This window comes from Chionomys nivalis, chromosome X (genome assembly GCF_950005125.1).
Source record: "Chionomys nivalis chromosome X, mChiNiv1.1, whole genome shotgun sequence".
Lineage (NCBI taxonomy): Eukaryota > Metazoa > Chordata > Mammalia > Rodentia > Cricetidae > Chionomys > Chionomys nivalis.
Window position 1 is genome coordinate 1723667 of NC_080112.1, and position 25904 is coordinate 1749570.

Consider the following 25904-nt stretch of genomic DNA (forward strand, 5'->3'; position numbering starts at 1 on the left):
TCCCAGCCAGAGATGCAATGGCGTTTCCTCTCTGCTACCGTTAAACACTATGTACCCTATCTCCACAGCTAGTTAAAGGCTATTTCTCGGGGTTGTGTCCCTTCAGCGACCCGGGAGACTGTTCCCGAGGGGGGGGCGGGGTCAAGCCAGCCTAGAGGGAGTTAGATTTTCATCCGGGCATTCCCAGATGCTGTGGCCATCTTTGTTTTGTGCTGAAAGTCGTTATTGACGCCTGCAGAGGGCCCAGTGTGGGGAAGTGGCAAGATGGCGGCTCCCAGGGAGGAGGCGTGGAGGAGCGCTGGGGTGGGGGGGGCACGCAGGGCGGGGCACTACTGCACCTGACCCGAGCTCAGCTTGTGCTCTAGCCTACTGCGCAGCAGCGCCTGCTCACCCGCAACCAGCACACTGCACTTTTAAGAAGCTTGAATTCTTTTTGAGCCTTGGGTCCTTTAAGACGCCTAAGCACAGAGGCGGGGACGTGTGAGCGCAAGGGAGTGATGACGTCTCCTGACTCCGCCCCCTCGCCCGACCGCCGCCATGTTTAGTTGTTACTTCTTCACACAAGATGGCGGCTCCCAGGGAGGAGGCATGAGCGCCCTGCCGTTACCGCTGCTTCTGCCGTACAGTTGTCACTTCGGGGCCTAACTCGTGCTCTTTCGAGCGGCTCCTGTGGGAAGGAGTCATAAGAAGGGAAGCGAGGATTGGACGCTACCTTGTGTTTGGTTTGCTGTGGAAGAACTGTCTAGGAAGAAGAGAATAGGGGGAAGGGGAAGCTAGTCTCAAGATGGCGGCTCCCAGGGTGGCAGGCATAGCCTGAACAGCAGAGGCGGACTCAAGGGAGAGGTGCGAAACCTCAGGAGCCGTACGGCGACGCGGGGTCCCCGAGACTTCGAGCCGCTTCTTCCAGCTTCTGACGCTCCTTTTTTAGGAACGTTGGGGTTCTGAGATTGGTAGCTCTACTAAGTGCTGGGCGGGGAAGCAAGACGGCCTCAAGATGGCGGCTTCCACAATTGTGGTCTGACTACTGGCGGGGTTGAGACAACCGCGGCATTTGTGGCTCTTTTCCACCCGCCCCGGAAGCCAGCCAGTGCTGGGGACTGGGGGGTGTGGGAACCGGGCCGGGGCTCCGCCATTTCCGGCGGGGGAGGGCTACGACTGAGGAAGGGAGGAGAGAGAGGCGTCTCAAGATGGCGGCTCCCAGAGCCTCCTGCCCGAGCTTCTAAGTGGGAACGCCCGGGCAAATAGTTAGAGCGGCAGCGCTCAGTGGCCTCCCGCTTTTCGGGAGTAGATGCTCTACAGTTTCGAGAAGCTTTTAAGGAGGCGAGCCGAGTGAGAAGGGGGGAAGAGCCAAAGGGAAGGAGCATAGTTAAGATGGCGGCCTCCATGGAGTCGTCTATCGCCGTGTAAGGAGCCGCTTCTCCGTGAGAGCTGCCTTAGAGGAAAGGGGGTGTGTGAAGAATTAAGGGTCTCCCTCCCGCTCAGTGACTTCTTCCCACTGCATCCTTAACCGGAACTATGGCTTCGGCTGTGTCCCCTGCCAACTTGCCGGCGGTGCTTCTGCAGCCCCGCTGGAAGCGAGTGGTGGGTTGGTCGGGTCCAGTGCCCCGACCCCGCCACGGCCACCGTGCCGTGGCTATCAAGGAGCTCATAGTGGTGTTTGGCGGCGGCAATGAAGGGATAGTGGACGAACTGCACGTGTACAACACTGGTGAGTGTAAGCCCGCTGGGTTCCCAAAGCCCTCCACCGCTCTTCCTCACTCTTCACAGACTTCTCCCGTCCTTCCATCTCGCTCTCACACTACCCTTCTGTGCTTCCCTCCTCTCTGCTCTGCTTGCCATCTCCGCTTCTTCCTGCTTATTCAACCCCCGTTTTACACCCCCGGACTCTCCTGTGTTTAAAGGTTGCGTTTGGTACTTAGAGAAACCCTCTAGTCTGACTGGTGAGGGGGAGGGGATGTCGCCGCCGATGGTGACTTCAGACGTACACCGTTACCCGGCAGGCTGGAGCTGGCGCGGCAGCGGATGTGTTCTTTTGGCGCAGGCGGAATCCTCCCCCCTCCTGCGCTCGTCCTCATCTCCAGGGTCCACGCTCGTTCGTGAGAAAAGACGATTTCTGTTATCACAGATCCGTTCTGTACACCCAAAAAAAGAGGGGAGCATTCTTAAGGAGCAGACTTTTAACAGCCTAATGCAACCCTCGTGTCAAGTGCCGATGGCACGATGGCTATGCTGCCCACACACACACAGTTGGGGGTGTTTACTTGTACAAGTTGGGGGTTGTTTTTTTTTTCCCAAATTGTTTCTTAATGTGATGCCTTAACAGCTGAGATTCTCCCCCACCTTCCCCGCCATAGCAGACCGGAGAGCTGTGAGATTGAAGGGGTTAACCAGTCCCTTCTAGTGCCTTCCTCCCCAAACCCTTGCTAATTGGGAGGAGCCTCTCTGTCTACAGGTATGACTGATCTGTAGGCTGCTCTCTGCCCCCCTCCCTTTTGGGAGCCACATGTTGTTCCTTGCTTGGTTCCCTTGCTCTGCCTCTAGGGTAGTAACCTTTCTCGCATCCTTCCCCTGTGATATCACTTTCTGCACATCTAGTACAGGGGATTGTCCTGAGTTGCGGTTGACTGCCCAAAGGCCTCCGGGACCTTTGCCTTGCCCTAAGGGAGAGTGCTGGGGCTTGCTAAGACTGGAAATACGTGCGGTTGTGTCCAGGTGAGAACCTGGAATTCTAGTGTAGCCAGACAATGTCGGCCCCCTTGCCTGTGGTAGACTGGAAACTTCCCTCTATTGCAGGAGGTGTAGCCTGTAGTGCTCCCTAGCTTGTCAGCTCCCTAGCCTCTTATATATGCTTTATATGCTTTCATCCTTTCTGGGCCCCTGCTGTCCCTGGCACCTTCTCTTGATATGAAGGCAGGACCAAGTGTGCAGCAAGGCATCCTATTCTCTCTCTCTCTCTCTCTCTCTCTCTCTCTCTCTCTCTCTCTCTCACACACACACACACACACACACACACACACACACACGTCTCCTTGGTCTAGTGAGGTAGGAAGCAGACAGGAGATTATGGTCTGGGGTAGTTCATTAAGTGAGGGTTGGAGCCAGAACCTTCTGGCAGCTCCACTTCTCCCTTCAGAGTTGATGGGTGGATTGTTCATGACCCTCCAAGCTCCTTGTCTCTCCGCACCTGTTGCCTCTGAGGAGCAGGGTTTTTCTCGGGTCCCCGCAGAAAGGAGGGTGGGGTGGTGATGCTTGTGCCAGCCCAGACAGCTATGGCAAGAATTAGCCCAGAAAGGTAAGGCCAAGGGCAGGGGTGCAACTTGTGGAGTGGTAGAGATGTTTATAGAGATGCCCTCCATGGGGACAGCAACACCTTTTCCCTTCCCTGGAACACCTTCTACTAAAGCCTGGAGCAGACTTTCTGGCAGGGAAATACAATTTTAGAAAGTAGGGCAGGGGCCTAATTACAGTCAGCTCCAAAGTCCATTGCAGGCCTCTGTCTTGGTTTTCTGGAATCTTTACATACTCATTAGTTTATTGAAACCAATTGACTACTTTGGTATTAATTTATTACTAATTTATTTCGCAAAGAGGTTGTGTGTTAGGAGGTAACCAGCCTTCTAAAAGTCGGCTCACAGCAAAAGCCTGGAATCCTCCAAGAGTAACAGTTTTCAAAGTGTCCTGATCATTTTTGGGTGATTTGAGAAAGCAACTAGCCAACCCTGCTACTCTGTTCTTCACCTTAAAAGATGTACCTCTTGTTTTGATGAGCTTGGGGTGTGTCTTGTATTTGACAGGCTTCAAGTTCTAACAGTCTGCCCTGGCCACCCATCCTTCTCAACAGCTGCCTCTTTTGCTTAGCGGGGTTTTGTTTCCAAAGAGGCCTGAGTTCATAATCTGTTCATCCCTTTGCTTTTGTGGAATTGGTCTTTACCCCTTTATAGAGTGGGCTGGTCTAGAAACATTCCACTTTGAGAAGAGAAAAATGATCCAGTGGCTATTGGATGTCATCAACTTTTTCCCCCCAGGGCTGGGGTGTGGAACAGGGCCTTAAGCAAGTGCTGTGCCACTGAGCCACATCTACAGTCCTACCGTAGACTCTTGAGGTTTGGGGCGGGAGGATCTAAATCTAAAGGGACTTCGTACACTTAAGGAAACTGGAGCCCAAGAGGGGAAATGACAAGTCCAGGGGCACTGCACTAGCTAGTGGTAGAAGTGAACCTTTATGAGGACTGCTGTACTACTTGTTTCTTTGTGTGTATGTATGTTGTTCAGGACAGGGTTTCTCTGTGTAACTAACTGCTCTAGTTGTACTAGAACTTGATCTGTAGACCAGACTGTCTTTGTACTCACAGAGATCCAGCTGCCTCTGCCTCCTGAGTGCTGGAATTGAAGGCTTGTGTCACCACTTGAAACCACCTTTTTTTTTTTTTTTTTTGGTTTTTTGAGACAGGGTTTCTCTGTGGTTTTGGAGCCTGTCCTGGAACTAGCTCTTGTAGACCAGGCTGGTCTCGAACTCACAGAGATCCGCCTGTCTCTGCCTCCCGAGTGCTGGGATTAAAGGCGTGCGCCACCACCGCCCGGCCTGAAACCACCATTTTAGAAGCATCCTTTTTCCTTTGTCCCTGTACCTAAATTTCACTAAATCAGATGGGAATCATTTTTGTTCCCCCATCTATTTCAGGCCCTCCTTACTTTTTAGCTGGCTCACTTCCTTATTGGCCTGTTAGTTTTGTTGATTAGGAAATAGCCTGTTTACTTTTCAAAGCTCTGGCTTAAATGTTTTTTACCCAGAGAAACCTTTAGTTATGCCCTTCATCACTCTTCCTCTGCTCCCAAGGATTGGGCATGGTCCCAAGCTCTTCCTGGGTTTCTTCCCATCACTGGAGGGATGCACAGCCTACCTACTGGGATGGGAAATAGGAGGCTGGGGCTCCTCTGTGCCTTCCAGCATGGGGCCTGCCATAGAAGTGATTGTTTTGGTGTAACCAGGTACACTGAAAGGAAGATATTTCCTTGATCACCAATGTGTTCTCTGCTGTATGGGTATCAGTCTAGGTGGTGATAGGGAGGCAGAAGTTATAAATGGAGTAGGGCTGAAGAAAGGGAAGGTAAAAAGTATCTTAGTCAGGAGTATGCAAATAGGTGGCCTCCTTTCCTCAAATTCCCCTCTTTGGTGAGGGTTAGGCTTGAGGGCCAGGGGCATGCCAGGGCATATCAAGAATGAGGAACCCAGGGATTAAGTTACATGATACCCCACTGTGTGTTTGAGGGTAAAAGGAGAGTAGCTGTTGTATTTGTAAGATGGAGAGAAGAATTCACATACTTGCACACTAAAACCAGGATTCATAAAAGAGATGAGAGGTGGTGTTAATCTTCATACCCTGACAAACTACTGATGGAGGTTAGGAATGGCTTCTGCCTTGCCAGAAGAAATATTCTAGAACCAGATTAGTACCTCTTAGGTCTCATAGGAGAAACTGGTGATCTCGGAGGCCAGGGACATCTTACTTAGCTAACGTCTGCCTGACCATCTGGGTCAGTGAATCAGCATGATGGGAAAGCTGTAGGCCAATCCCATTTGCCATTTAGCTTTCACCCAATCCTTGCCTCATACCTGTATGCCTTTAATACAAGGGTTCTAAGCTAAGTGAGGGGCTACCCATACATGAGACAGATGCTGAATCAAGTTCATGTCCCTGTTGGGTTTTACACTAATTTCAATTGAGTTTCCTTTCCTGGGCTCTGGAGTCTTTTGTTTGTGTTTTTGTTTTGAGACAAGGTCTTTTATAGCACAGGCTAACCCTGAACTGATCCTCCTGTTTCCATCTTTGAAGTACTGGGATTATAGGCATGCTCTGGACTCTTATTGACTGAGAGCTGGATTGGGGCTTCCTCAGAGGTTCCTGTTGGCTTTACCTTTGTAACTTGAAGGAAAAACTCCTTCCACAGATTAAGACCACCTCTCCCAACTTGTATAAGGTTGATTTGCCTCAGTACTGAAAACCCCTACATTTCTTGGTTCATGTTTGCACTGGGAATGAGAAAAGAGGTCAAGAACCAGCACTCGGGTGTGTGGGCACGTGAATGCATGTGCACAAGTGGTTCATTGCTCCAGCAGGAAAATGCCTGAGAGGATGGGGACTAGGCAGCCTATTTCAGTGACTCGGCTAAACTTTTGAGGAGTCCAATAGCTGTGCTGTGTGCACCTAGGGAGATTCTCCTCCCTAAGACAAGGTGCAGTTGTTGCTTATAGAGCCTTGGAGTTGTGAACATGGGAATTTATAAATGGGGGGAGCGAGGGAGCTTTTCCCAAATGCATCTGAATGGGGGGCACAAAACAAGCATTTCTCCTCTTTTTCTCAGTACATTGGTCTCCAAATCAAACATCCATTTCTTAATTTCCAGAAGTATACCCACCTCCCTGTGTGGACAGTATGGCCGAGAAGCAGATGAAAAACCTAGACTAGTCCACAAATGTCTCCTGTGTCACCTCCTCCAGAACATAACCTGACCTCCCATTAGTTCCCAGGAGAGGGTCTGGTCTTGACTTTGAAACTCTTCCCCACTGCAGCTTCAACCTCCCTACCCTGGAGTCAGGACTTGAAATCCTTCCTACAGCCCTCTCAGATCTTATCTGACTGACTTGTACATGTGGCAAGTCTGCCTCTGGGCCCCCGTCTGGGAGACTTTGGAGAGAAAGTGGCTTATCCTTTGAATATATGACATGGCAGAAGAGCATGCTTGCCTGTAACAATTCTAGAATCCTTGCCGCTACAGATGTGAAGGACATGGGAACCTAGGTGAAAGAGCAAACTGCCAGACACGCTAGGGAAGGGCTTTGTCCCAGTGAAGGTTTGGCCACCATCGTGTATCATCCTAAGGGAATCAGGAGGTGCCTGAGTTGTGATTTGTCCTTTCTTGGCGACTTCCCCACCTCACCCCCAGCTAGAAGTGTGAGGGGCTCCTGAAAGTTTCTGTCACAAAAGCTCTGCTGCAGTTGCCACCTCAGGCTTGAGAATATTCTGGACTTAGGTGGGTGTGATGGGGGGGCTACTGCCATAAAGCCTATGGACTATCACCTAGGAGACAAGCCAGTAGAGAAGTCAAAAGCAGAGTTTGTATTTTATGTATATAAGTGCTCTCTACTTGCATGTATGCCTGCCTGACAGAAGAGGGCATCAGATCCCATTATAGGTGGTTGTTGGGAATTGAACTCAGTACCTCTGGAAGAACAGCCAGTGTTCTTTTTTTTTTTTTCTTTTAAGATTTATTTATTTATTATGTATACAGTGTCCTGCATGCCTGTATGCCAGAAGAGGGCACCAGATGTCATTATAAGTACCTGGGAGGCACCATGTGGTTGCTGGGAATCGAACTCATGATCTCTGGAAGAATAGCTAGTGCTCTTAACCTCTGAGCCATCTCTCCAGCCCCCAAAGGCTCTAGCTGTCTTAACTGGTACAGGGAGAGAATCATGGGTTCTGAAGAGGAGGAACATAAGCCCTAGAGGGCATTTGGGGTATAGAAGTTTGTGATGATCGTGTGAACAGCAGGGGAAGGAAGTCAGAGACTACTAGATTCCCAGAGGCTGGTGAACTATTTTGCTTGGTGTCTTACTACCTTCTGAGACGACCTTGATGAGGAGCATGCTGTTATGCAGTATTTTGAAAAGCTAGGGCTCTGCAGATGGTTTGACTAGAGTGACTAAAGATTTGGGGTGATAGTGCTCTTTAAGGGACAGTATGCCGAATTAGCCTCTCCTCTCTTGGCTACATTTGAAGACAAGGAGTTGGAGAGTACAAGATTTAAGGAATAAGAAGAAGGGGGCACGGGGGCTCAGGTTCTAGAAGCTTTTGGATATTTTGACTTCTGTTTCCTTTTTTCCTCAGCAACCAACCAGTGGTTCATCCCAGCTGTGAGAGGGGATATCCCTCCAGGATGTGCAGCCTATGGCTTTGTGTGTGATGGTACTCGCCTACTGGTGTTTGGTGGAATGGTGGAGTATGGAAAATACAGCAATGACCTCTATGAACTCCAGGTAATAATAGCATAGAGCCCCTTTGGACCTGGGTTCCTGCCCTGCCCCAGTCCTCACAGGACTCTCCATAGTGTTCCTTATAATGGTGTGAGGGTTACAACAGGAGAGGCAGTGGAAGGGATCAGTTAAGAGTCTACCAAGACTGTTCTCACCTTGAATAGTGTCAGAGGAGAGAAGAGGACCAATTCCTTAGGACTTGCATGTTCCATCAATATGCTTCCTCATTCCTGACCATATTCTTATGCCACAAATTGCTCTAGGCCCCCTACCAGTGGCCTTTTCATCTCGTGGCTCATTCTGTTAAGTCTTGATTTTGCAGGCTAGTCGCTGGGAATGGAAGAGACTGAAAGCAAAGACACCCAAAAATGGGCCTCCTCCATGTCCTCGGCTTGGACACAGCTTCTCCCTTGTGGGCAACAAATGCTACCTATTTGGGGGTCTAGCCAATGATAGTGAGGACCCCAAGAACAACATTCCGAGGTGAGATTTTTGTCCTTTTTCTGAGAACATCACTAGGGTATCTACTTACCCCAGGTACAGAGCCATGTTTCTCTCCTTGGCTGGGTTGTCAATGGGAGAATACATTCACTACCCTTCCAAGAAGTTCCCAGCTTTGAAATCTGAACCCCTGGGTGGTCTTGTAGGAGAAAGCTGGGCAAGAAGTAGAAGCCCGCTTTATCTTGACCTGGTCCCTATACCTCAGACCGAAATTAGATCTGGGTGCTTCCTTTGCAGCTTCTGCCGCTTACACATTTCCTGATGGGTATTTTTTAAGTTCTGTGGCAAAAGGCCTTACTATATCTGGAGGTAGTTCCAAGCTTGACATCCCCTTGCTCTAGAGAGGCTCAGGTATAATATCTGGCATTGTAGTTTCACACATATACCCGTTCCTTGCTACAACTGTACTCGCTAGTAAACTTCTAGCAGTCAGTCCTCTTTCAAGGGCAAGGGTTCTATGGTCTTTGCTCCTTTTTTTCTTTGGTTTTTCAAAACAATTTCTCTGTGTAACAGCTTTAGGTGTCCTGGTACTCGCTTTGTAGACTAGTCTGGCCTCAAACTCAGCAGAGATCCACCTGTCTCTTCTTCCCAAGCACTGGGATTAAAGGTGTTCACCACCATGCCTGTTCCTGGCCTTTCCTCTTTTATGTTCTAACAAATCTACTGCTCACTGAGATAACCGGTAAAGCCTATGGTGCCTGTGCTCAAGATGTGCTCAAGGCTTGCTATAAAAATGATCTTCCTCAGGTACCTGAATGACTTATATATACTAGAACTACGACCAGGCTCTGGAGTGGTAGCTTGGGACATCCCCATCACTTACGGAGTCCTGCCTCCACCTCGGGAGTCACATACTGCCGTGGTCTACACTGAAAAAGATAACAAGAAATCAAAGCTGGTGATCTATGGAGGGATGAGTGGCTGCAGGCTAGGGGACCTTTGGACTCTGGATATCGGTAAGAAGCTGCTACTGTTTCAGTTGCTTCAGAACAAAGCCAGTTTTCTGGGTAGCTGGCTTTGAGTGACTGATGAGGTGAGGCTCATGGGGAGCTAGTGTGCTCCTTCCCCCTTAACCTTGTCAGTGGATAGGAAACAGTAAGCCTCAGTTGATATGGAGAATAGGGAGAGAGTACAATCTTTTTAGAATAGAATTTTCTCAATTTGGGTAGAGTTCCTACTAACTCCTCAGTGAACAGTCTGTATGTGTGGATTTGTGTATTCTGATGTGAGTAGCACAGTAAAATTGGTTACTCATAGACCAATTATATCTTTTACTTTGGGTGTAAAGTGGGTACTGGGTTGGGTGTGGGTAGATCTTGGTTATATTGCCCTTTGGATCAGAACATTTGAACATAAGCAAAACTTGAGTAGCAATGTTTCCTAAAGTGTAGATTGTCTAGTGCTAAGGTGGCATAGGGGTAGTGTAAAGGAGAAGCAGGGATGAACTTGACACCCTTATGTCATCCCTGAGAACAGTACTGCCTTATAGCAGGTGCCCAATACATTTGGGAAGAAACCTTGCCTGGATCATATAACCAGCTTTGGAAATGCTGAAACCTAGCTGTTAGGGCAATAAATTGGAGGGCCCCTGAGGGATTTTTGTTGACAGGAATGCAGTTCTTACGTTGGTTTAGTGCCCCTTTGGTCCAAGTCCTGGAATTAAATGGTATTTGATCCAGTATAGGTAATCTCCTCTCCTTCTCTGCAGAGACACTGACATGGAATAAACCCAGCCTTAGTGGGGTGGCACCCCTTCCTCGAAGCCTTCACTCTGCAACCACCATAGGAAACAAGTGAGTGTTTGCTGTTCTCCTCCCTGACCTGAGCTGCCCCTGATTTCTGAAGGGTTCTCAAGTCAGTTTTGTCAACTGTCCCTCAGTCCAAGGAGACTTCTTTTTGTCAGGGCTGTCATTTCAGCTGTCCCATACCCACCTTAATATAATAACATAGAGAAGGCAAATTTAGAATGGAAAGGACTGCATGTAACTCAACCTGAGACCCTTCCTTGTCCAGTAAGACTGTTGTAGCTCCTCACACAAACAGCATTCATTCTTTGTGAAAGCCAAGGTCTGGAGTTCATGGAGATTCAGGTACACCTTAGATGAGCCAAACAATGTTCTACCATACAAATGACAATTCTTTGTAGTATTAGTTGAACCATCCAGTAGAAAGTGCCTTATTAAACAGCTTCATGACTCTTCAGGGACTCTTGGGGCCTTCTACAGAACTGAACATATTCAGAACTTTCTGGTTAGAAGAGGTACCCCCTAGCTTGGTACTTCCTCTTCAGTCCTCTCTTGCTTTTCCTTCACCCTCCCAGAATGTATGTATTTGGTGGCTGGGTGCCTCTTGTCATGGACGATGTCAAAGTGGCCACACACGAGAAGGAGTGGAAGTGTACCAACACGCTGGCTTGTCTCAACCTGGGTATGGCTTCCTCAGGCTTAGAGTGGCCAGGGGTGGGGTGGGGTGGGGGTGGCCCTGGAAGATTTTATAGTGTACAGGAGCAAACCTGGGCTCATGGATCTTTCTAGAATTCACCAGAAGTATCCAATAAGTAGAGAACTCCTCAGGCAGCGCTCCTTTTAGTTTGAATAGGTTCTTTATATGTGCAAAAGCACATACAGTGAAGAGGAGATGCTTCTTGTAACCCTTTGCAGGGATTCTTCTATACAGGCAATTCTAGGACCTTAGCCTGCCATACACAGGGTCAAATGGCCCTTTTCCCTTTCTATGTCTTGGAGATCGTTTCATGCCCCTGCACAATGAATATCACATTCTTTACTATGGCGTATGGCTTTAATCCTAGCACTTTAAGAGGCAAAGGCAAGTGGATCTCTTAAGTTCAGGACCAGTGAGATCTTCATAGTGAAGCCCCCATCTCACAAACAAAAAAAAACAAAAAAAAAAAAATGAGTTGCTCTTATTTTGACTGAAGATGTATACATTTTAATAAGATTTTTATTTGTTTTTTCATATGTTGTATTTCTCTTTCCATCTCTAGGATTGTATTTTATATGCAAGGAGTTAGACCTTTGGTCATATCTTCCAAATATTTGCCCAATTTATGGCTTAGTTTTCTTTTTTCTTTCTTTTTTTTTCTTCCCCCTGAGGGATAGGGTTTCTCTATGTAGCCCTGGCTGTTCTGAGACTCCCTCTATAGATCAGACTGGTCTTGCCCACAGAGATCCACCTGCCTCTGCCTCCCAAGTTAATTTTTCACCATAATTTTTATGGTGTTTTTGCTTACTTTTAATTTGATACTCCAATAACTTTTCTATCCCCAACAATGAAAGAATAGAGAACAACTTGGGAGTTAACAGAGCAGGGTTTTTGTTTGTTTGTTTTGTTTTTGTTTTTGTCTCGTGTAACCTCCAGCCCTTGTACACCTAGATACCATGGCCTGGGAAACTATCCTGATGGATACACTGGAAGACAACATTCCTCGAGCTCGAGCTGGTCACTGTGCTGTTGCCATCAATACTCGCTTGTACATTTGGAGTGGCCGTGATGGCTACCGCAAGGCCTGGAACAACCAGGTCTGTTGCAAGGACCTGTGGTATTTGGAGACAGGTAAGTGCTGGGCCACTGCCATTCCCATTGCAGAAGCCTTTCCAATCCCTGTCTTAACAGTTGTGTTGTTGTATTACAGAAAAGCCACCACCCCCAGCCCGAGTACAACTAGTACGAGCCAACACCAACTCACTGGAGGTTAGCTGGGGTGCAGTAGCAACAGCCGACAGTTACCTTCTGCAGCTCCAGAAATACGACATTCCTGCCACGGCTGCTACGGCCACCTCCCCCACTCCCAATCCAGTCCCATCTGTGCCTGCCAACCCTCCCAAGAGCCCTGCACCAGCTGCAGCTGCACCTGCTGTACAGCCACTGACCCAAGTAGGCATCACACTTGTGCCCCAGGCTGCCACTGCACCCCCAAGCACTACCACCATCCAGGTCTTGCCAACAGTACCAGGCAGCTCCATTTCTGTGCCCACTGCAGCCAGGACTCAAGGTAAGCCACAAATGCTAAAGGCATTTGGATTAGGGCATAGTCACTGGAGACATTCATTGCTTGAGTAGTGGCTGCTGCTTTGTTCATTGGTGGATTTTAGCTTGAGGCTTGTTGGGGATTAGGGGATAAGAGTGCTCTGTCTTGCTGGCAGGGACTGTGTTGAGGACATAGAAGAGCCACACATAAAGAATAGGCAGGTCAAGGAGTAGCTCAAGCCTACCTAAAACTTGGCAGGGTGGCAGGATAATGTGTGGAAGAGGACCTCCTGATGATCAACCTTCTTTTCTTATCAGGTGTCCCTACTGTTCTCAAAGTGACTGGTCCTCAGGCTACAACAGGAACCCCTCTGGTTACCATGAGACCTGCCAGCCAGACTGGAAAAGCCCCTGTCACTGTGACCTCCCTGCCTGCTAGTGTGCGAATGGTTGTGCCCACACAGAGTGCCCAGGGGACGGTGAGGATCTGTTACTGAGTGGGGTTTTCTGGTAACCCAGGAGCATAAACAGTTCTCATGTGATCTTTTTAAATATATATATATATATATCTCCTCTGGAACTGGGGATGTAACTTAGTTGATAAGACTATTTGCCTAGCATACATGAAGCCCACCAACTCCCACATTGTACATCAGATGCCTTTTTGTTTGTGAGGTACTGCTGCATTGGAAGTGCATCAAAGGGGCCTAATGTTCCATGTATTCCTTGGAGCATTTTCAGTGTGAACTTCCTGATTTGGAAAGACCAAGGAGAAAATCTGGTTAGCTGGGTTTGAGCCAGGCCTATAAGAATGAGCTATATCCAACTCAAGGGTTGTGTTTGTTTTGTTTTGGGTTTTGACAGAGTAATTCTGTAGCTCAAGCTATCTTCTATTTTGGAGAGGTTGTCATGCCTCAGCCTCCTGAGTGTTAAAGAGTTTAAGTGTGGGCCAGGCAGTGGTGGCACACACCACTAATTCCCACCCTCGGGAATTCAAGGCCAGCCTGATCTACAGAGATAGTTCCTTCCAGGAAAGCCTCCAAAGCTACAGTGAAACTCTGTCTCAAAAAAACAAACAAACAAACAAAAAAAGAGTTGAAAGTGTGAACCATCACACCCAGCAGGGGCATTGATGGTATTGATGGGTGTTGTCTGTGAAACCCATTACTGCCTGTGTACTAAGCATGCATTCTTTTGCTGAGATGCATCTCCAGTTCTGGCTTTGATCTTTTTCTTTCTTTATCTCTGCAGTACTAGGAACAGAACCCTGGTACAGGAGTATTTCAGAGACTGACTATACTCTCAGCTTTTGCTTTTGATTCAGGGTCTCAATAAGCTGTGATCTTTCTGTTTCAGCCTCCTGAGTCACTAGGACTAAAAGTGTATGCCCCAGGGCTACCTTGACTGTGCTGTTTGATTAAAAAAATCTCTGAGCTGGGTGGTGGTGGCGCACCCCTTTGATCCCAGCCCTTGGGAGGCAGAGATGGGTGGATTGAGTTTGAGGTCAGCCTGGTCCACAGAACAAGTACCAGGACAAGCTCCAAAGCTACAGAGAAACTATCTCATAAAACATAAATAAAATAAAAATCTTCTCTGGAGTTGTAGGGTATAGCTCAGTTGGTGGAGTGCTTGCCTAGCATGCATTAAGATCTAGATTCAGTTCCTAACACTGCATAAACCAAGTATGTGGTGTTACATATCAGTAATCACAACATTTGAGAGGTCAGAAATTGAAGGTCATCTTCATGAGTTTGAGACCAGCCTAAGCTACATGAGATACTTTCTGGAAAAAAAAGAAAAAGAAAGAAAGAAAAATTAGGCACTTAGCAAGCACCTACCCGCTTGTTACTTTCACTAAGAGAGAGGATCCAGCATTAGGAAAAACTAAGGGATGCTACTGAGCCCCCTGTCAAGCTCTGAAAGGGCCATGGAGTTGGGAGGCAGGAGGCAGATAGAACCCTTGCAGCTCACATGCTTTGTGCCTACCACAGGTGATTGGCAGCAACCCACAGATGAGTGGGATGGCTGCATTGGCTGCTGCTGCCGCTGCCACACAGAAAATCCCTCCTTCCTCAGCACCCACAGTGCTGAGTGTCCCAGCAGGCACCACCATTGTCAAGACAGTGGCTGTGACACCTGGCACAACCACTCTTCCAGCCACTGTGAAGGTGGCCTCCTCCCCTGTCATGGTGAGCATTTATCTTCTGGGCCTGGTTCTGAGCCTGTAACCCTGGGGCTTAGTGACATCTGGTCACTATGATCAAACAAGCAGTGGCAATTTGTTCCAGGCTTTGGACCAACCCTTCAGGCCATTGGTTTATAATTGGTACTAGCATGGGCTATGGAACATGCAGTTACTTTAATCATGTGCAGCTGTGGGGAGTTCAGACTACTTTTTTGTTGCTCAGCCAACCAAGCTATGTGGACAGGTCATCAGAGCTATAACCATTATATTACCACTATTCTCTTTTTTTCCCTTTTTTCTTTCTTTTTTTTTATTTTTCTTTTTGTTGTTTTGTTTTACCACTATTCTCATCATTCATCTCTCTTCTCCAGGTGAGCAATCCAGCCACTCGTATGCTAAAGACTGCAGCTGCCCAAGTGGGAACATCTGTGTCCTCTGCTGCCAACACATCTACCCGCCCTATCATCACGGTACACAAATCAGGCACTGTGACGGTGGCCCAGCAAGCCCAGGTGGTGACCACAGTGGTAGGCGGAGTCACCAAGACCATCACCCTAGTGAAGAGCCCCATCTCTGTCCCAGGAGGCAGTGCTCTGGTGAGTGACAGCCACCATCTGGCTGCATGTGACAGCTGCCAGGCTATGGTGAATGCCACTGGTGACTTGCTGTCTTGGGCTAACTCCGGTATAGTCTTAGACCAGGCCATGCCCTTGTTTGGTTCCAGATCACTGCCTGCTCCATTCTTTCCTTTTTAGATTTCCAATCTGGGAAAAGTGATGTCAGTGGTCCAGACCAAACCAGTTCAGACTTCAGCAGTCACAGGTCAAGCCTCTACAGGCCCTGTGACTCAGATCATCCAGGTGAGCTCTCACTATCCCCCCCAGAAGTCATCCCTAAACACTAGGACTACAGGGATGAATGAGCACTGGGAGATAAGGACAGAAGGTTCCATGAGCACAAGTGGCTCAAAGACTTGCTGATATCATAGCACCCACAGTATTCAGAATATTCTCTGAGTTAGAGTACCTTTCTGGCAGTAGCTCCTGTTCATTCGCAGCTTTTCCCTTTCAGACCAAAGGGCCTCTGCCAGCAGGGACTATCCTGAAGCTGGTGACATCAGCAGATGGCAAGCCCACAACCATCATTACCACCACGCAGGCTAGTGGAGCAGGGACCAAACCTACCATCCTGGGCATCAGTAGTGTCTCTCCCAGCACCACCAAACCTGGCACGACTACTATCATCAAGACCATTCCCATGTCAGCCATTATCACCCAGGCAGGTGCCACAGGTAAACATACAGCTTTCACTGGCCCTTGCTGGTGAGTGTAAATCAGGAAGATCGGAAGCTTCCACAGAGCTTATTTTCTCTGGATTACCCCAATGCAGGTGTTACCAGCAATCCTGGCATTAAGTCCCCTATCACAATTATCACCACCAAGGTAATGACTTCTGGAACAGGAGCACCTGCAAAAATCATAACTGCTGTCCCCAAGATTGCTACTGGTCATGGACAGCAAGGAGTGACCCAGGTGAGACACACGTGACCCCTTTTCACCTCAGTCTAGTGCAGACCACATGTGTCTTCATAACAGGCCTGAGAGGGGCAGCGTAGTCCAGCCAAGCCTGAAAGTTACATTGGTGGTACTTTGCTCTGTTGTTCCAGGTGGTGCTAAAGGGGGCCCCTGGACAGCCAGGCACCATCCTCCGCACTGTGCCCATGGGCGGCGTTCGCCTAGTCACCCCTGTCACCGTCTCCGCTGTCAAGCCAGCTGTCACAACATTGGTTGTGAAGGGCACCACAGGTGTGTAGCCCACAGGCCAGGTCCTTGGCAGTAACTGGGCTTTCCCCAAGTCTTCCTATGTATATAACCTCTAGTCTGGCTGGGAGAGGATGACAGGTGCTTTCTCCAGAGACATGCTGCTAGATAGAAAGTAGTAGCAATAAGCCTCATTCTACCTCTGCCTTTTCCTCCTGTTAGGTGTCACAACCCTAGGCACAGTGACAGGCACTGTCTCTACCAGCCTTGCAGGAGCTGGAACCCATAGCACCAGTGCCTCTCTGGCCACACCTATTACCACCTTGGGCACCATTGCCACTCTTTCAAGCCAGGTCATCAACCCTACTGCCATCACAGTATCAGCTGCACAGACCACATTGACAGCTGCTGGTGGCCTTACCACACCCACAATCACAATGCAGGTAAGTAAGTTCCAAGGATGTACCACCATATAACGGCATTCCCACATGAAAGTAGGGGGCATTTTGGCCATTCTCCCCTTTCCAGGTGCTGTTCTGTATCTCTGTACAGCTCTGACAGTTTTTACACACATGGTGTGATCTCTGCCTCAGTTTTTCCCAATGACATATTTTATTTGAGCTAGGTTCAGTTTGCAGACAATGGGATCTTATAATGTATTATATATGCATATACTATTTGTCCTTTTGACATGTTTTTTCTCTCAAACTGGATAAGAAGTGGTAAGGGATCTATTGTTAGTCTTTGTACCAGCAAACTGGTCAATCCCCTCTCCTGCCCCAGCTCTGCCTCATAGCCCCTCCATCTTGGTCTCTCAGTAAGTCGTTGTTCTGAGATCATGGGGCAAGTGAGTCTTAGATTTGTCTGGGCTAGTTAGTAGAGTTGGTGGTCCCAGCCAGCATTGAGAAGCATAGGATAGAAGGAGAGGCAAATGAGAAATCACATTGTTCAAGCACTAACACCTCTGTTCTACTATGTCCCCCAGCCTGTCTCCCAGCCTACCCAGGTGACTCTGATCACAGCACCCAGTGGGGTTGAGGCCCAGCCTGTACATGACCTTCCTGTGTCCATTTTGGCCTCACCTACTACAGAGCAACCCACGACAACAGTCACCATCGCTGACTCGGGCCAGGGTGATGTACAACCTGGCACTGTAACACTGGTGTGCTCCAACCCACCCTGTGAAACCCATGAAACAGGCACCACCAACACAGCCACTACCACTGTTGTGGCTAACCTTGGGGGACATCCCCAGCCCACCCAGGTACAATTTGTTTGTGACAGACAGGAGGCAGCTGCTTCTCTTGTGACCTCAGCTGTGGGACAACAGAATGGTAATGTGGTCCGTGTCTGTTCAAACCCCCCCTGTGAGACCCATGAGACAGGTACCACCAACACTGCCACAACAGCCACCTCCAACATGGCTGGGCAGCATGGCTGCTCCAACCCCCCTTGCGAGACTCATGAGACAGGCACCACCAGCACTGCCACTACAGCATTGTCCAGCATGGGTACTGGGCAGCAGCGAGACACTCGTCGTGCCTCTAGCACCCCTACTGTAGTGCGGATCACTGTGGCTCCTGGGGCGTTGGAGAGAGCCCAGGGTACTGTGAAGCCTCAGTGCCAAACACAGCAGACCAATATGACCAGCACCACCATGACTGTGCAGGCCACTGGAGCTCCATGCCCGGCTGGGAGCCACAGCCCTGCCTTTGTGCAGCTAGCCCTTCCAAATGTTAGAATTGGGCTGAGTGGCCCCAGCAGCAAGGACATGCCCACAGGGCACCAGCTAGAGACATATCAGACTTATACAACCAATACCCCAACCACAGCCCTCTCTATCATGGGTACTGGGGAACTTGGTGCAGGTCAGGTGGCCCCTACATCTATATACGAGAGCCTCCAGGCAAGCTCTCCCAGCAGCACCATGACTATGACAGCCCTAGAGGCATTGCTGTGCCCTTCAGCTACCGTGACCCAAGTCTGCTCCAACCCACCGTGTGAAACCCATGAGACGGGCACCACCAACACTGCCACTACCTCCAATGCGGGCAGTGCCCAGCGGGTATGCTCCAACCCACCTTGCGAGACTCATGAGACAGGCACCACACACACAGCCACCACTGCCACATCAAATGGAAGTGCAGGCCAGCCTGAAGGTGGACAACAGCCTGCCAGTGGCCATCCCTGTGAAACACACCAGACGACTTCCACTGGCACCACTATGTCAGTCAGTGTGGGTGCCCTGCTTTCTGATGCCACTTCCTCTCGTGGAACCCTGGAATCTGGCTTAGAGGTGGTAGCAGTGCCCACCGTCACCTCTCCGGCTGGTGCCGCATTGCTGGCTTCTTTCCCAACACAGAGGGTATGCTCCAACCCTCCTTGCGAGACCCATGAGACAGGCACCACACACACAGCCACCACTGTCACCTCTAACATGAGCTCAAACCAAGGTGAGTAAAAGTATTGCTATAGTATGGTGCTGATATTCTGGCTGTGTTAGCTATAGTGGAGGGGGCAGGTTCTAGGAAACATGTGGTGGTAAAAGTAAGTAGAGGTCAATAGTGTCACCCCCCCCCTCATTGAAACCCACAGATCCTCCGCCAGCTGCCAGTGATCAGGGAGAGGTGGTGAACACCCAAGGTGACAGCGCAAACATCACCAGCACCAGTGGCATCACAACAACTGTGTCCTCCACACTGCCACGAGCAGTGACCACTGTGACACAGTCTACACCAGTCCCAGGTCCCTCTGTGCCGGTAAGCTTCCCAGGGCATCCCTTCGGTGGCCTTTTGCCCACTATGCCTTTTATTTGTGCTATTCCAGAATGGACACCAGGTGTCGCCCTTGTATCAGATATGGTATTGCTCCTTGGTTCTTCCAGACCATAAAAGGGCAGTCTTGGTGCCTGGGTACTTTATCTCTGTTGCTGGTTTCCATCTTGGGCTGTTTTCCATCATTTGTCTTTACAGTGAAGCCTCTCTTAGCATAAGTTGAAACAATACCCTTCATGCTGCTCCTTGACTCACCTTTCCCATCTCCATTTAGCATGTAACCTGTTATGGATGATGCAGGAAAAAACAAAGACCATCTTGTTTTTCATTCCCACTGCCTAGTACTAGCCTCCGTCTCCTCCCCTCTTCCTCTGACGGGGGCTTCTCTCCCTTTCTAGAACATCTCATCACTGACTGAGACTACCCCAGGGGCTCTGACTTCCGAAGTCCCCATTCCAGCCACGATAACAGTGACCATAGCCAACACAGAAACTTCTGACATGCCCTTCTCTGCTGTTGACATCCTGCAGCCCCCAGAGGAACTCCAGGTCTCACCAGGGCCTCGCCAGCAGCTGCCACCACGGCAACTCCTGCAGTCTGCCTCCACCCCCCTGATGGGGGAGTCCGCCGAGGTCCTGTCAGCCTCCCAGACCCCTGAGCTCCAGGCCGCCGTGGATCTGAGCAGCACTGGGGACCCATCTTCAGGCCAGGAGCCTGCCAGCTCTGCTGTTGTGGCCACTGTGGTGGTCCAGCCACCCCCACCCACACAGTCTGAAGTAGACCAGTTATCACTTCCCCAAGAGCTGATGGCTGAGGCCCAGGCGGGCACCACCACCCTTATGGTAACAGGGCTCACCCCAGAGGAGCTGGCTGTGACTGCTGCTGCAGAAGCAGCTGCCCAAGCTGCAGCCACTGAAGAAGCTCAAGCCTTGGCCATCCAGGCCGTGCTCCAGGCTGCACAGCAGGCTGTCATGGGTAAGTATCAGCTGAGAGCTTCGAGAGGTAGTTCCCTTGGGATGAGTGACCACCTAACAGGGTGGGCTAAGGTGCCATGTGGGGACAGCTTAAGAAGACCTGCTTCTTGTGAGGGTGCATAGTGTACTTCGAGGAAGGCCTGTGTAGGACAGGTAGTCCTAGAAAGGAGACCCAGGGCCCAGAGGTGAGGGTGTAGTAGGATGTGAGCGGGTTGAAAGCTGTGGAAAACAAAATCTCAGGAGCACTATCATTGTCCATTGGGCCAGGCACACTTTTTGCCAGGTATTCTTTTTGAATAGTAGTTTTTTTGGTCCTGGAGCAGGCACTGGGGAGCCCATGGATACATCTGAAGCAGCAGCAGCAGTGACACAAGCAGAGCTGGGCCACCTTTCAGCTGAGGCACAAGAGGGTCAGGCCACCACCATACCCATTGTGCTGACACAGCAGGAGCTTGCAGCCCTGGTGCAGCAGCAGCAGCAGCTCCAGGAGGCTCAAGCCCAGCAGCAGCAACACCTCCCTACTGAGGCTCTGGCTCCAGCTGACAGTCTCAATGACCCATCCATCGAGAGCAACTGCCTCAATGAGCTAGCTAGTGCTGTCCCTAGCACTGTGGCCTTACTACCCTCAACAGCCACTGACAGTAAGCTGGGCTGCATTTTGGCAGGGGTAAATTGTTGATAGAGTTGAACTGGTGGGAGGTGGACATTGTGGTCAGGGTGGCATGGGGGTTCCAAGAGTTTCTGGCTCAACACAGAACCTTCTTCCCGCTGATACTTTGTTCCCAGGCCTTGCTCCATCCAACACATTTGTGGCTCCACAGCCTGTTGTTGTAGCCAGCCCAGCGAAGATGCAGGCTGCGGCTACCCTAACTGAAGTGGCCAATGGCATTGAGTCCCTGGGTGTGGTGAGTTCGATGCAATGGGCCCCAGGGAATAAGAGCAGCACTGCCTTTGGGCCCCATGTACTTGATGTCACTCATTTCTGTTCTCTAGAAACCGGACTTGCCACCCCCACCCAGCAAAGCCCCTGTGAAAAAGGAGAACCAGTGGTTTGATGTGGGGGTCATTAAGGGTACCAGTGTAATGGTAACACACTATTTCCTGCCACCAGATGATGCTGTTCAGTCAGATGTAAGTATACCTAGTAGTTGGCACTCTTGGGTGGTAGGTAGATCCCGCTTTGCCTGTGAGGCAACTATCAATAGAAACAAACTTAGCTTTACAACTTTGCAAGAGTGCTCACAGGAGAATTCCACCTTCATACCACTTGAACAATTAAGAAATGGTAGGGCAGCCAGATGGAGACCTTCTCCCCAGAGAGTAAAAAAGCAAAATACTCTTTCCTCACAGCACCAAGTTAACTTCACCATATCCCTTGGTCTTGCTATTAAGGGGCAACCATCCCTGAACAGAAGTCTTGGTCCAATGATCCCCTGTGATGTTGGCCATTCTAAACAAGTACTTCAGCCCTGAACTGCCCCCTAGTTTCTCTAGCATTCTTTTTGACTTCAGGCCTTGTGCCATTTTTCTTCTCTCCTGGTTTTCCACCTCTTGCTCTAGGATGACTCGGGCACGGTCCCAGACTATAACCAGCTGAAGAAGCAGGAGCTACAGCCAGGCACTGCCTATAAATTTCGTGTTGCTGGAATCAATGCTTGTGGCCGGGGGCCTTTTAGTGAGATCTCAGCCTTTAAGACCTGTCTGCCTGGTTTCCCAGGGGCTCCTTGTGCCATTAAAATCAGCAAGGTGAGTCTTTCTAGGGCTGCCTTTCTGTTCCTTATTGATCTACTGTCTCTGCCCTAAGGAGGTACAAATAAACAGAGCCGGGGGTGGCTGGACCAGAAGTATACCAGATAAGGGCAAGGTAGCCACAGAGGTTATGTGCTAGGCTCTTCTGATAAATCTTTTTGCCTAATCCTGAAAATCCCAAGGAGGTCTGAGTCTTGTTACTCTGATTCCCAAATGCAGAAACTGAGGTACTAAGAAGCTAAGTTATGGATTAGGGAATGGGGGTGTTAAAGAGGCTCTTTAAAACCCTTTAAAATTTGATGTGGAATATCTGGGTTGTTTTGGTTATTTTTGTATTACATTTTTGTGGGTGGGGGTGTGTATATGTGGGCATAGGTGTGTCACAGTGCTTATGTGAAGGTCAGAAGAGGTCATGTGGGTCGTGGAGATCGAACTCAGTCATCAGACTTGGCAGCAGGCGCCTTTACCATACCGCTGAATCATCTCACTGGCCCCTGGAATATCTATTGTGTTGGGGGAGGTTGTTTATGGGGGTTACTAACAGTTTTAGAAACTTCTAGCCCTCTTGCTCTGGGCATAGACAGGGTGGGCTGAAGCCACAGTGGCTGAAGTAGACAAGGCTTGACTTTTTATGTCCTGGGTTCTAGAGCCCAGATGGTGCTCACCTCACCTGGGAACCACCGTCTGTGACCTCCGGCAAGATCATCGAGTACTCTGTGTACCTGGCTATCCAGAGCTCACAGGCTGGTGGTGAGCCCAAGAGCTCCACCCCAGCCCAGCTAGCCTTCATGCGAGTGTACTGTGGGCCTAGCCCTTCCTGCCTCGTGCAGTCCTCCAGCCTCTCCAATGCCCACATTGACTACACCACCAAGCCTGCCATCATCTTCCGCATTGCTGCCCGCAATGAAAAGGGCTACGGCCCTGCTACACAAGTGAGGTGGTTGCAAGGTAAGTATTTATAAACCTCTTGGCAATTTCTAGGGGAGGCATAGGAGACCAGAGATAACTAGCTAGACTAAGGAGGCTTCACATTGGGATATAAGGGTGTATAGGTACTACAGAGGAGCCTCTCATGCTCTGGGGGTACACAGAAGATACCCTGGCGTGTCGAAAGGTGAGAGGGCTAGAAGAAAGCAAAAGCTGTTAGGCCCTTAAAATGGGTAGCCTAGGCTGAGGCCAGCTTCTAGGAGGCATCTTTCTCAAAAGGGGCATTGACGACAGGAGCTGAGCCAGAAGGATTTCTGGCTCCTGTTCTACAAAGATCAGGGACCTGAAGGATGACATGGGCAATCAGGACCATGACAAGTAGGATACACCCAAGTATTCCCTGCCTTTTGGTGGGCTGCTTACCATCTATCCCATTCCTTTCAGAAACCAGTAAAGACAGCTCGGGCACCAAGCCGGCCAGCAAGCGACCCATGTCGTCTCCAGAAATGTAAGTAGCCAGTCTCTTTCTAGACTCTTCTGTAGGAGGTACTTAGAGTGGAAATAGGCTTCAGCTGCTTGGTACTATATTCACATAAGGTCCTGAATCAGTGTTTTTGCAATGTTCTTGGGACTCTCTATAACTGTTCTTCCTCTCTTTTTTACATAAGGAAATCTGCTCCAAAGAAGTCTAAGGCTGATGGTCAGTGAGGAAGCTGGCCAGCATCTGAATCCTCCAGACCCCTCTGCTTCAGGAACGCCCTATAGGGCCCACCCTCCCACCCTGCCCACCCAGCCTTTGCACTTCACCCTCACCAACCACTGGCTACCATTCAGTCTCCCCACTTCCCTCTGTTTTTACAATAAAGAAAGCACATTTTACCATTGCTGTTGGGAGGAAAGCAGAAGACAGATTGGAAAGAGTGGCGAGTAAGCAAATGAGTGCAAGTTGTGCTCCTTCCTTTCCCTGGTGACCTCCATGAGTTAAATTATGACTGGACAGTTCAGAGACTTTGGGAAGAGAGATTAAAACTGAAAACAAAGGAGATAGCACCCACACTTAAGCCTGCACTTGTTTGTAGCTAATCACCCTTGGCCTGAGAGGCGCCAAGGGCTAGAGGGGGAAGTGGTGTCCCCCAAGTTCCCTCAGAGGCTTTTCCCAGCAGGTGCCCCATTCTGGGTATCTGTCTGGTTCTAGTTTGTTTTGTTACTACCCTTTTATTTTTAGCCACCTCCCAGCCCTTCTTCAGGCTTAGTCAGATCTGTCTCATCTAGCAAGCCTATCAGAAGCTTAACACATCTCAGAGGCCTTTGTGCTACCACTTAACACCTCTCCCTTCCTCTTTACAAAACAGATGAGGGAAAAGGAGCCTTGGGTGGTCTGAGCAGTGGCTGTGAAATCCTCCCATTGGGCACAGAGTGGTCCCCAGTGACCCTGGCTTTGGCCCACCTTGTTTGAGCCTGGGGGCCCTATCACCAACTGCTGCGTTTGTTGTACTTTTTAAGTTGAAATTAATGAAGTTAACATTTTTATTGTAATTTTAGCCTTAGCGTGTGGGGGTTTATCCCTTTTTGTTAGCTCTGTACAGAATGTGTATCGAATTTTTTTTTCTTCCGCCCCCCCCCCCCCCCCCAACTAATCATTGGCAGGGATCTTTCTAGGGAAAAGCTGAGAGAGCAGCTAAGGCAGGAGAGAAGCAGTGTCCTGGGTAGGACCTGGTAGACATTGCCTCCTCAACTAATTTCCTGTTGCTAGCCCCTGCCTGCTTTTGGAACAGTGTGAGACATTAACCTTTATTCCCTGTGGGTTAGCACTTGATATGTAGAAACTTGGGTTTGAAGGTGGGGTTCGCCTTCATCAGCATCATTTGCAGAGATTGGCCCTGAACAACATAGCAGGAGCAGGGGACAGGTGGGCCACCTTGAAGGCAGCCCAGGAAGGGGGTGAGGTATGCCATATATCCCATGGAGGCTGGGGGTAGGTACATAACACAAACTCGGTAATTAATTTCGTAGCACTGTCCCCAAGCTCTGGATTTTTCTCTCCAGGACCCCAGCTTTAGGCGGTGAGTAATGCTTGCAAGCAAGTTACTGAAGGATTTAAAAATGGACAGCCAATGTGTTCAGCCACTCAGGCCCATACCTAGGGCCTCTAGTGTATTGTATCATATTTCTCTGTGGAAAACGTCATGTTTAGTCAAGTTGGAGCCCACTCACCTGGTCCGTTTGTTCTCCCTATCCCTTTTCCCAAGCACCCTTTGATTTCTCTTCTGAGAACAGTACTACCCATTCATCTATTGTAGAGTAACCCGTGACTCAATATTACCATAGTGCGATGTTGTTTTGTGCTATTTTGAACAATTAAAAGACTTTTTTTGAAATAACCATCTGGTGTCTACCCCTGTGTCAAGAGTGTCTTGCGACCCTTGGAAAAGGGAAGCTGGGACCTACCCAAGGTTCACTTGAACAGGGAATCTTTTGTTACCAGGAACCATAGGTGAGTGACTCTCAATTGCCCTTCTAAGAAGGCTCCAGAACAAGATATGTCACTGGGTCCTCCATGCTACCTAATATGTCCAAGGCTGAGGGCCCTCTTGAGTGCTTGCTGCTGATTCTGCATTTGGAAGCCAGGTCACCTATTCTCCCACTAAGGGGCAGACCAAGATCAAGGCCTGGCTGGCCATTTGGCAGACATGTGAGTAAACTACAGCCTCTATCGTTCCAACGTAAGCTCAGGAGGCTCCAGGATGGCAGCTGTAGCAGAACAGGTATGTCTGACAAAGGGTGGATACTCAATGTAGGACCAAATCCTCTAACTTTGTGCACAGGCCAAGCGTCCAAAGAGGTCGAGGCAGAATTACTGACCCTGGCAGTCCAGCAGCCAGTTGGGTGGTACAGCTATGACTTGATTGAATAGTGCTATCTGGGCAGAAAGCTAAGAAAGCCTGGAGATAAGGTGGTCCTGGCCTATAGCCAGAGCTCAGTGTTGACAGCTCTAGGTGCCAGCAGGCTGAG

At 49.5% G+C, this 25904-nt stretch overlaps 1 protein-coding gene across 6 annotated transcripts; it reads left to right on the plus strand.

Moving 5' to 3' along the window:
* Positions 1 to 575: 575 nt before the first annotated feature.
* Positions 576 to 25267, plus strand: Hcfc1 (host cell factor C1). 6 transcript variants are annotated; one of them, XM_057759130.1, is made up of 26 exons: positions 576 to 1708; positions 7890 to 8038; positions 8358 to 8518; positions 9284 to 9492; positions 10245 to 10329; positions 10857 to 10963; positions 11930 to 12109; positions 12189 to 12548; positions 12842 to 13002; positions 14515 to 14712; positions 15080 to 15304; positions 15464 to 15568; positions 15780 to 15999; positions 16098 to 16240; positions 16375 to 16513; positions 16691 to 16911; positions 17454 to 18921; positions 19064 to 19227; positions 19641 to 20217; positions 20537 to 20857; positions 21003 to 21121; positions 21210 to 21347; positions 21777 to 21962; positions 22613 to 22913; positions 23337 to 23400; positions 23561 to 25267. In XM_057759130.1, the coding sequence occupies exons 1-26, from the start codon at positions 1516 to 1518 to the stop codon at positions 23598 to 23600; spliced, it is 6234 nt and encodes a 2077-aa protein (XP_057615113.1). In that variant the 5' UTR covers positions 576 to 1515; the 3' UTR covers positions 23601 to 25267. The 6 variants fall into 6 exon arrangements, with proteins under 6 accessions (XP_057615113.1, XP_057615114.1, XP_057615116.1 ...); XM_057759131.1 differs by having other exon boundaries at positions 20540 to 20857; XM_057759133.1 differs by having other exon boundaries at positions 19773 to 20217.
* The last annotated feature ends 637 nt before the right edge of the window (positions 25268 to 25904 follow it).

What these genes read in the sequence shown, in the direction of transcription:
- Hcfc1 (XM_057759130.1), top strand. Translation starts at nt 1,516, where the DNA reads ATGGCTTCGGCTGTGTCCCCTGCCAACTTGCCGGCGGTGCTTCTGCAG. An exon ending in ACCCTCAACAGCCACTGACA is followed by an intron (nt 20,858 to 21,002) that starts GTAAGCTGGGCT and finishes CTTTGTTCCCAG; the next exon opens with GCCTTGCTCCATCCAACACA. An exon ending in ACAAGTGAGGTGGTTGCAAG is followed by an intron (nt 22,914 to 23,336) that starts GTAAGTATTTAT and finishes CATTCCTTTCAG; the next exon opens with AAACCAGTAAAGACAGCTCG.